This window comes from Neovison vison, chromosome X, assembly GCF_020171115.1.
Source record: "Neovison vison isolate M4711 chromosome X, ASM_NN_V1, whole genome shotgun sequence".
Classification (NCBI taxonomy): Eukaryota; Metazoa; Chordata; class Mammalia; order Carnivora; family Mustelidae; genus Neogale; species Neogale vison.
Genome location: NC_058105.1, coordinates 70,023,802 through 70,034,594, shown reverse-complemented (window position 1 = coordinate 70,034,594; position 10,793 = coordinate 70,023,802). Strand labels below are relative to the sequence as shown.

General features: G+C 44.8%; 1 protein-coding gene across 1 annotated transcript in view; it reads right to left on the bottom strand.

The window, feature by feature from the left end:
- Positions 1–305: 305 nt before the first annotated feature.
- Positions 306–10,793, bottom strand: part of HDAC8 (histone deacetylase 8) — a 221,534-nt gene continuing 211,046 nt past the window's right edge. Inside the window, exon 11 of the mRNA XM_044234952.1 lies at positions 306–869. Within this exon, the coding sequence (XP_044090887.1) occupies positions 847–869 (23 nt within the window). The 3' untranslated portion in view covers positions 306–846. The remainder of the gene's footprint in view (positions 870–10,793) is intronic.

The following is a 10,793-nucleotide window of genomic DNA, read 5'->3' as shown; positions in this document are numbered from 1 at the left end:
TTTGTTGCAGTGCCTGTATTCCCATGAGGCCTGGATGGGCCCCAGCACAGGATGGAGCTTGGCCACATGTCACCAGGACTTAGCAGGGACACACTAGTTCCTTTGTGAGGAAGGGGTGGTGGTGGGATGAAGTGGGATGGGGGTGGGGCTTCATGGGGGATCCAGTGCTCGGAGAGCTTCCCAGGCAGGTCCCCAACAAACCATGCAAGCAGCAGTGTTATCCTTGATACTTCGGTGAGAGGAAATGTTCCCAACTGTGAGTGCTCTACGGGGCACAGTACAATGAGGACAATGGGACAAAGAGGTAGGTTTTCAAAGATTTTATTAAAAAACAAAATAGATCCACAACCCTAAAAACAACACAGGTAGATTTCTTCCCACCTCCCGGTCTACTTATCAGTTCCCCTCCCCTAAGACTCCATGTGGATGGTCCTGAGGCCCAAACCCTGCCTCTGGGCTCCCCCCACCCCGCAAACCAGTGACCAAAGCATCACGCTTTTCTCCAGCGCCTGATGTTTCCTTTAAGAAAATAAAAATACCCCCTCCCTGACTTGCTTAAAAATAATTTTCGAAGATTAAAAACGGCATTTGTGTGTTTTTTAAAAATAAACACTTTAAATGCTGGAAATCTCTTTCTTCCCCTAGGCCTAGCTGAGGCCTCTGGGGTGCCTGCCTTCCTCACCCCAGGAGGCCAGCTGCCACTTGGTGCCCCTTGGAAATTTTCAGGAAGTAATTTCTTCCAAATTTCCCCTGCAGTCACAAATTCCACACGCTGCTCGCATAAACACGCTGTCTTCATTACAAGCACTGCTCCTTGGCTCTGGAAACCTGATCTCTTTTTGTCAACTAGACCACATGCTTCAGATTCCCTGCAAACAGGAGAGAAAACAAAATTCAAATTCAGGTAACATATGTGAATTATACCTCAATAAAGCTGTTTTTTTTTTTTTTTAAAAAAAGGACTTGCATTTTGGGGCTTGTTCTCTTGCTGCTCCTGGGAACCCAGAGACCTCAACATATGAACAAGCCCAGGCTAGCCTGCTGTATGGTGGGAGACATACGGCTCAGTTACCCTGGCAACTGCCAGTTACCCACTGGATGAGTGAGTGAGGCCTTTGGCAGCCAGCTGGTGGCAGAACCAGGTGGGCGAACCCAGCCAAAGCCAGCAGAAGAACCGCCTGGCTGAGCCCAGCCCAACTGCCAATCCACAGAGTCATGAGCTAAACAAATGATTATTTTAGGCCTCACGCTTGTGGTGCACATGGGCACACCCCCCCACCCCCAACACAGTCAACTTCTTAGACTTCACACTTCACTAACTGTGTCAAATCTTCGTCCACCTTCCTCAAACTTTCTTCCTGGCTTAGCTGTGCACAACCCTCCTAGCATTTTCTCTTGTGACCACATATGAAGTATGAACTGGGGGCTTTTGCCTGCCCTTGGGCCAAAGAGTTTTTCAGGGAAAAGGGAGCACCTGCAATCCTACAGATCTGAGCTCCACGAATGAAAGATGTGCTCACTTGGTCTCTTTCTCCCTGCCTCACTTGCCCAAGCAACACTGGGCTCTACACCCTGTTGACAACTTGTCCTCTGAATCAGGAAGAATGCACCATGAGGGCAGGGACCCAGGCTGTCTTGTGTTTTCGCTGATTGCCAAAGTCTAGCACAGGGCCTCACACACAGCAGGTGCTCAATAAATGGCTGCATACATGGAGGGAGGAAGGAAAGGAAAAAAGCAATCAGCACCCACTTGCCTATCTAGTCTTACTTATTTGTTTACTTAGAGTTTATTTATTTATTTTAGTAATAAAGTTTATTTCTTTCTTTTGTCATCTCAACACCCAACAGGGGGCTTGAACTCAGAACCCTGAGATCAAGAGTTGTATGTTTTTTTGACTGAGCCAGCCAGGTGGCCTAGTTTTAATTTTAATTTTAAATTAACATGCAGGAAAATTGATTTGTATGTGCAGGTCTATGATTTTTTAATAAATGTGTAGATTCATGATACAGAACAGTCCCATTACATGCCTCCAAAATTCCCTGTGTTAGCCCTTGGCAGTCACATCCTCTCCTTTGCTTCTTACCACCTGGCAATCACTGACCTATTCTCATCACTCTAAGTGTTGCCTTTTTGAAAATGTCATATGAGTGGAATAAAAAAAAAGTGTATAACCTCTTGTGACTGGCTTTTTTTCATGCAGCACAATGCCTGGGTGTGTCATGAAAACTTTCATGTGTATCAACAGCTTATTCCTTTTTTGGGGGGGGTGGTACTTAACTTTTTAATTTTTAAATTATCATAGATTTATAGGAAGTTGCAAAACAATGTCAAGAGGTACCCTTCATCCTGTTTCTCTGAGTGGCAACATCTTTTATAATGATTATTTGATATAAAACCCAGGAAACTGACATTGGTACAACATCACAGACCACATTTGAATTTCATCAGTTTTACACACACACACACTCGTGTGTGTGCATATGTGTCTGTGTCTGTAAATGTATAGTTCTCTACAGTTTTATCACATGTAGGTTTGCATAATCCCCTTCACAAGAAGATACAGAACTTCTTCTGTCACCATAAAGAGTTCCCTCCTGCTACCTTGTTACGGTAATTCCCCTCTAATCTCTAACCCCTAACAACCATTACTCTGGTCCTTGGTTTTATAATTTTGTATATAACCTTTTGAGATTGGCTTTCTTCATTCAGCATATTGCCCTGAAGATCCATCCAAGTTGTCATACGTTAAGTTCACTCTTTTTTTTTTTTTTTACCACAAGAGTAGGATTCCATGGTCTGGATGCACCAGAGTGGGTTTAACCATTCACGAACTGAAGGGTATCTGGGTCGTTTCCAGTTTGGGGCTATTACACAGAAAGCTGCTGTGAACATCTGTGTACAAGTTTTTGCATGAACATAGCATTTGTTTCTCTGGGATAAATACCCAAGAGTGCAGTTGCTGGATTATATGGTAGCTGCACGTTTGGTTTGAAAACTGTCAAACTGTTTTCCAGAGTGGTCATACCATTTTGCATTTCCACCAGTGATGTATGAGGGATCTAGTTTCTCAGCAAGTTTTTCCTTTTTTTTTTTTTTAAAAGAGATTTATTTATTTATTTGAGACAGAGACAGAGACAGAGAGCATGAGCAAGAGGAGAAGGAGTAGCAGAGGTAGAGAGAGTATCCACAAGCAGACTCTCTGCTGAGTGCAAAGCCCAACAATGCGGGGCTCGATCTTGGGACCCTGAGGTCATGACCTGAGCTGAAACCAAGGTGAGCTGCTTAACTGACTGAGCCACCCAGGCCGCCCATTTCTCAGCATTTTTGTCAGCATTTGGTGGTGTCACTAGTTTTTATTTTGGCCATTCTTATAGGTGTGTAGAGATCTCTCACTGTGGTCTCCATTTGCATTTTCCTAATGGCCAATGATGTTGAACATCTTTTCATGGGCTTATTTGCTATCTATATATCCTCCCCATGTCTTTTGTTAACTGGATTTTTTTTTATTACAGTTGAGTTTGGAGAGTTCTTTATATATTCTAGATACAAAGCTGCTGTTAGAGATATGATTTGCAAATATTTTCTCTCAATATGTGACTTGTCCTTTCATTCTCTTAACTCTTGCAAAACAAAAGTTAATTTTGTGGATCATGTCTTTGCTGTTTTAAAGCCTGAAACTCATTGTCTCTGGACAGTCTTTTATTCTTCACCTCCTAGTTCAAGCCTCCTCCACATCTAATGAGTTGCCAAGCCTAATCTCCAGATGCCTCGCAACTCTGCCCTCTCCTTCCTGTTCCACTGTCTCAAACTTAGTCACATCTCTCATTAGTCAGATCACTGGTGCTCCTGCCTCTGGAGTTGTCCCCCACACAATCGCAAGCTATGATCACATGCATTCCCTGCTCCCAAAATCCTTCAGCAGCTCCTCACTACCTACAAATGAAGTCCAATCCCTTAGCTTAAGGGTGCCCCATCCACACTTTCCCATTTCCATGGGGGCCTTTGCAACAATACGTTGCCTCTGCTAAGGAAAATCTACAGAGGATCCTGATGCTGAAGCTAGGGGTCCTTCTGACTCTCCATGTAGCCAGAGCTTGACAATAAATGAGTGATTTCATGGATAAACAAAATTCCACGTCCAAGTATTCCAAACACACATGTTCACAGAAAGGAAAGGTGGGTGCTGTACCCTTTGTTGCTCTGTCTCACTCTCCAGTTACATTTGGAGGCAATTAAGAAAAACAACAGAAATAATTTCCGCCAAAAGTTGATGATGAGCAATATTGAGTTTGGGTAACAATAAAAATGTAAGCTTAAATAATGCCTATTGTTTCCCCCTCACGTCTAGCTTTTCCAACAGTGGGTGGCAGCCTGAGAAAATTCTAAAGGCCGGCATGGTCTGGAGCCTGGGGAGACACAGAGTACAGACCAGAGGAGGAAAACACAAATGTTTATAGAGGCCAAGAATGCACTGTATGTGAGTCAAGCGGATTAGGGGCAAGACGTATGGAGCCTTCTTGAGCCTTTATTCTTTTTCTTATTTTGAGTCATGACATGAGTATAAGAAATAGTTCCCTTTTTTCTTAATTCTATTACAAAAGAAAACAAAACCAAAGCAGTGTAAATGAGATGACAAATGAAAATTCACACTTGGGGGCACCTGGGTGGCTCAATGGATTAAGCATCTGCCTTCAGCTCAGGTCATGATCTCAGGGTCCTGGGCTCTAGGTCCATATCGGGTTCTCTGCTCAGCAGGGAACCTGCTTCTCCCTCTCTCTCTCTGCCTGCCTCTCTGCCTACTTGTGATTTTTCTCTCTCTGTCAAATAAATAAATAAAATATTAAAAAAAAGGAAAAAAAAGGAAGTTCACACTTGGCCTAGGGTAGAATATACAAGAGGGAACAGTGGGGCTTGTGGCACAGAGGATGGCAGGAGTTCACGAAAAGGGCAGCAGCGACCTAGTCCCAGACACTGACTACTGTGCAGGAAGGTAGGCCCAGTGTGACCAGATCTTTCCATTTTCCAAGAGAAGGCAGAGATTTCCATTTGTGTGCAAAGTTTCCACCATCTTAAATGCGGATAACTGCTTCACACTTTTTAAAGATATCAATATATGAGGCCAAGTGAAACAATTTTGGAGGCAAGATGTGGCTCATGGGCTCCAGGGCTGTGATCTCTGGGACAGTTCTGACTTAGACCTCAACATCCTCAAATATCCTGGTTTGGACAATACATTGTATCATCATCCTACCTCTGGTGTATAAGAAGGAGTATCGAATTGGGACTCAGGAGGCCAGCGTTCTATTGATTCATCGACTGACTGACTGACTCATTTGTTCAATAAACATTTATGGACTAACTATTCTTTGCCAGGTACTAGGTGCTGGAGAGCGCTGTCTTTAGTCCTTTTTTTTTTTTTTTTTGAGTTAATAGACTTTATTTTTAGAGCAGCTTTAGATTTACAGAAAAACCGAGCAGAAAGCACCAAGACTTCTCAAATCCTCCTGCCTCTTGCCTCCCCTGGCAGGCGGTGTCCACCCTATTATCAACATTTTGCCTTAGCATGGTACATTTGTTTTAGGTGATGAATGAATATGGACATGATTATTAAGTAAAAGTCCATAGTTTGTATTTGGTTTCACTCTTAAGTGTTGTACAATTCTATGAGTTTTGACAAGTGTAGAATTCACCATTACACCTATTCATGCCTTCCTTCCTTTCCCCAAAGCCCTGGCACCCGCTGACCTATCTTTCTAGTTTTGCCTATTTGAGAATGTCCTATGGGTGGTATCATAGAGTACTCAGCCTTTACAGACTGTCTTCCTTGACTTAGCAATACGTGCTTAAGTTTCCTCCTTGTCTTTTTGTAGCTTGAGAGTTCATTTGTGTTTGTGCTGAAAAATATTCCATTGTCTGGCTACACCATTGTGTGTTTATCTGTTTGCTTACTGAAGGACAACTTGGATGCTTCCAGGTTTTGGCAATTATTAATAAAGGGGACATAAATATTCATATGCAGGTTTTTGGGTGGACATGAGTTTTCAACTTATTTGAGTAAAGAGCAAGGAGTATAGTACAGTTGCTGGATCATATGTTAAAACTCTGGAAGAACCTTCCACTTGTCTTCCAAAGTGGTCATACCATTTGGTATTCCCACCAGTAATGAATGAGAGTTCCTATTGTCCCACATCCTTGCCAGCATTTGGCATTATCAGTGTTCTGGTTTTTAGGTATTCCAATAGACATACAGTGATAGCTCATTGTTTTAATTTGCAAGTCCACCCACTTCCCTCCATCCTTCACTGCTATAAGCTTACTCCAAACCACTACCACCCTTTGTGTGGACAGCTTTAATAGTCTCAAAATTGGTATCCCTGTTTCTATCCTTGTCCCCTACAACCTATTTTCTACATAGCAGCCAGAGTGTCTAGTTAAGACTTAGGTCAGAGCAGATCACTCTTCTGTTCAAAATCCTCTATGGCTGCTAATCACACCTGGAATCAAATCCAGTTGCCAAGCCCTGCAGGTTCTGGTGCCTGTCTCATGTATCCTACCAACCACCCCTCCTGCTTAATCTGTTCTAGCCACATGGGGCTTCTTCTTCTTTTTTTTTTTTAAGATTTTATTTATTTATTTGACACAGAGAGACACTCACCCATATGCAGCAAGAGAGGGAACACAAGCAGGCTTCCTGTCGATCAGAGAGCCCAACATGGGGCTCCATCCCAGGACCCCGGCATCATGACCTGAGCCGAAGGCAGATGCTTAACAACTGAGCCACCCAGACGCCCCTCATGGGGCTTCTTTTTGTTGCTAGAACACATGAGTCATTTTTCCTCCACAGGGCTTCCTCCGCTGTTTGCACTTGCTGTTCCTTCTGCCTGGAATGCTCTGTCCCTGGATATTCCCATTTCTTTCTTTCTTTCTTTCTTTCTTTTTTTAAAGATTTTATTCATATTTGACAAAGAGAGATAGTGAGAGAGGGAACACAAGCAGGGGGAGCTGGAGAGGGAGAAGCAGGCTTCCTGCCAAGTGAGGAGCCCCATGCAGGCCTCGATCCCAGGACCCTGGGATCATGACCTGAACCGAAGGCAGATGCTTAATGACTGAGCCACCCAGGTACCCTGGACATTCCCATTTCTGACTCTTCTCATTCGGGTCTCAATTCAAAAATTATATCTGAGAGGCCTTATGACTGCCCCCATCTATGTGGCCACCTCTCCACTCTCCTGCCATCACTTTCTGTCACGCTATCCTGTTTTATTTCCTCCCATGCACTCAGCACGCTGAAAACATCTTGTGTATTGATTTTGATTGTGTTTGTATCCCTTCACAAGCCCTGTGAGGGAACCCTTGTCTGTCTTGTTCATCACTCTACCGTAAGCACCCTCGACAGTTCCTGGTACATGCCAGGTGCCCCAAAAATATTCATTAAAGAAATGGACATCTGTGGAGCTATAGAAGCCGCAGATAAAGCACTTCCCCATTCAGTTCACAGAGGCTTAAAGCTTGGTCATTGCTCTTAAGGCTGTTATAAATGTGGTTGAGGTGAGCCAACATAGGCTTAAAAAGGAAGTGTCCATGCCACCAGGCTAAGTGGCAAATGAGTTCTGAAGACAAGCAGTGTCATGGAAGTTTGGAGGAATGCTAAGGAACCCCAGTGCCCTTGAAGGCTGAGTGGCACCACAGAGGAACAAAGAAGTAAATTTAGGGCTGTTGAAAAGTGTTTCCCAAACTTCCACTGTATGGGTGCCCATTTCAGGAATGCTGTCCTATCTACTTAACATCTGTATTGATAGTAACAATATTTTTCTTTGTATCATTTCACTTTTAAAATTTTAATACTGGGGCGCCTGGGTGGCTCAGTTGGTTAAACGCCTGCTTTCAGCTCAGGTCATGATCCCAGGATCCTGGGATGGAGCGGGGGTCAGGTTCCCTGCTCAGTGGGGAGTCTGCTTCTCTCTCTCCCTCTGCTTGCCGCTCCCTCTACTTGTGCACTCTCTCTCTGTGTCAAATAAATAAATAAAATCTTCAACAAAATTTTAATACCTTTTTGGGTCTCATCTATCCTAAGTAGTAGTAGGTAATCATCATCATCAAAAACAGACTCAATGTGCTTAGTACATTTTGTTTTATTTTTTAAAAGATTTTATTTACTTATTTGAGAGACAGAAATAAAAAGAAATACAGAGAGAGCACGAGTGGGGGGAGGGGCAGAGGGAGAAGCAGGCTCCCCTCTGAGCAGGGAGCCTGACACAGATGTGGGGCTCTATTCCAGACCCCCTGGATCATGACCTAAGCCGAAGGCAGACGCTTAACCGAGGAAGCCACCCAGGTGTCCCTGTTTGGTATATTTTAAAATATCCACTAAAATGAATACAACTATTAAAATGAAAAATATCTTTGTGTCACCTCAAATTGTCTCTCACCCCAAGGGGCAGGAGGCACATTTTGAGAAAAATCACTGCAGGGATTGCTCTGGGACAGCTGGTGCCCAGGCTTCTCTGCTGATTCTAGTATCTGCGAATCTTGGACTGTGCCCTCCCCAACTCTGCCATCCAGTTCCCTCAACCCAATCTGGTCCCCCATCTCTGTCCCTTCATTTCATAAGCCTTTACTGTTGTCTGCATTGGGCAGGGCCCTGTGCTGGGTGCTGAGGTCACAGGGGGAGAGCAAAACATAGTTCTTGCCCTCAAGAAGTTCTCAGTCTAGTTGGAAAGGCATATATACAGACAAACACATCATAGTCCATAACAAGGTGACAAAATACCAGTCTGTGCAGAGAGCTCAGGACATACAAAGAGGGTGTGGAGGGCTTCACAGAGGAGGCAGCATCTTTAAGGGCAAAGGGGGAGAGAATGTTCTAGACACAACTAGATATACAAAGGCAACTGCAAAGTTTTCGTGGCCAGAGCACAGGATGATGGGTCAGGGAAAAGGGCAATGAGGTTGGAGAGGTGGCCAGAGGTCAGGCCATCAAGGACCTAGAAGGCCATGGCCTTATCCTAGAGGCCATAGGGAGCTGATGAATGATTTTAAGATGGGGAGGAGGCCCATGTAGCTTGATCTAGGGCTAGAGCAAGTTTTCTAGTTGCTGCCCCCTCACAACCATGTTTGGGGGTGGATCTCACCCTCTACCTGGGAACAATGGCAGAACAAAAGATTTCTGTGAAGCCTTGGGCATGTGCTGATATGGAAGGCTGATTCAATTTTAGCTCTTAATTGTCAACTGTATTGCTTGCCTTGGAATGTAGATCCCTCCTGTCATCAGAAAGCCTTTCAATGACAATTAAGTATAACCACCAATTACCACTTGTCTGCTACTGACCTGAATTAGAACCTGAGGCTGTGGATTAATCCCACCAAACTTCTGGCATTTACAGGATATCTGCACTTAAAGGATATTACCCTGATGGCTAGGGTGCTCCAGTCTTAGCTTGCAAGGGACTACTGCAATCTCAAACAGAATCGAAGCAATTTCTAAAATAGCTTATGATTCATTTTTTTCTCCCCTCCTGTGCCTAAATCTGCTGGCTCCATGTGGAGGGATAGGCACAAGTAACTGTAGAGGTGACATCACAGGAGTGGGCTGCTTGTCTGCCAGCCAGCCTGTGGAGCCTGGCCTGGAGTGGCTTATCTGCTGGGCAATCCCTCCCAGCCGTTTTGAAGTCACAGTTCCAGGTTCCTTGGTCCATGTGCTTTCTCCATATTTCTTTTTCAGACAAGAATTCTGGGCCGGGAAATCCAGGATAATGGGAATAGCAGTGGCAGGAAGAATAATACAGCCTTACATCTGTATAATGCTTTAGAGTTGTGAAATCCATTTGCTCCATTTTGCTCCACCCAAACACCAGTGGGAAATGGAAGCTGGGATTTTAGTCCTGAACTGGAGATAAATCCTCCTTCTCTTGCACAAAGGAGGTAAATGCTAACATTCCCCATTTGCTTCAGGGCCCATCATGATTAGGCCTTGGATACCACCAGAAGGTCAGAGAGACTCCTTTCTGTGTTTAGGTGCTTCCTGTAAGATATATTTTCCAGCACAAATTGCCTGGCAGGCACAATCTATTAACTATGCCATCCTGATTGAGCCAGCAAGTAGTGCCAGTCTCAGCACTGCCAACTCCTTCTGTACACCCTGGTTTACAGTCCCAATGGTCCCAGAGACCTTTACTAGAGCCAAAGGCATGGCTGTTAACTGTGGAGCCCTGAAGGTAGGGTGTGTCATGAACATCTGGAAGTGCCAACAGCTGCCAGAGCAGCTCAAGGGTCTGTGAAAGGAAAAAGTGGAATCCGAGTCATATTAGCCACTACTGCGGATCCTGAGGTGAAGGGCCATCGAGCCCAGATACGAACAGCTGAGGCACAGGGTGAATGGATTCTTTCCTTGAAGGAGCCGGAAAGATAGTTCTGCATGGATCTCATGTTTGCTCTGTGATGTTCCAACACCCGGTCCCAGCATAGTTTGTTGCCCCCAGTGCTCAACTGCTACACTCAGCATGAAAAGTCTCACAGCCTAGCTTCCCTCCCCTGATCCTCCCCAGCATCATGGCTGCCAAGCTGGAGACTAAACCGGCGACATACTCTTGCTGGGCCGCCCCGGTTTTAGATTAGATTTCAGTGTTGCGCGCATGCGCACGTGTGCGTGCGACGCCTGTGGTTGGAGTGAGCCACAGGCACTCATGAGTATTGCAAGAGTGGCGGGTAATCCTGCTGTTGCTGCTGTAGGCGCTGCTGCCATCGCCACCGCGCCGCGAATTCAGGATGATCCAGTGCAAGACATAAATGCTGG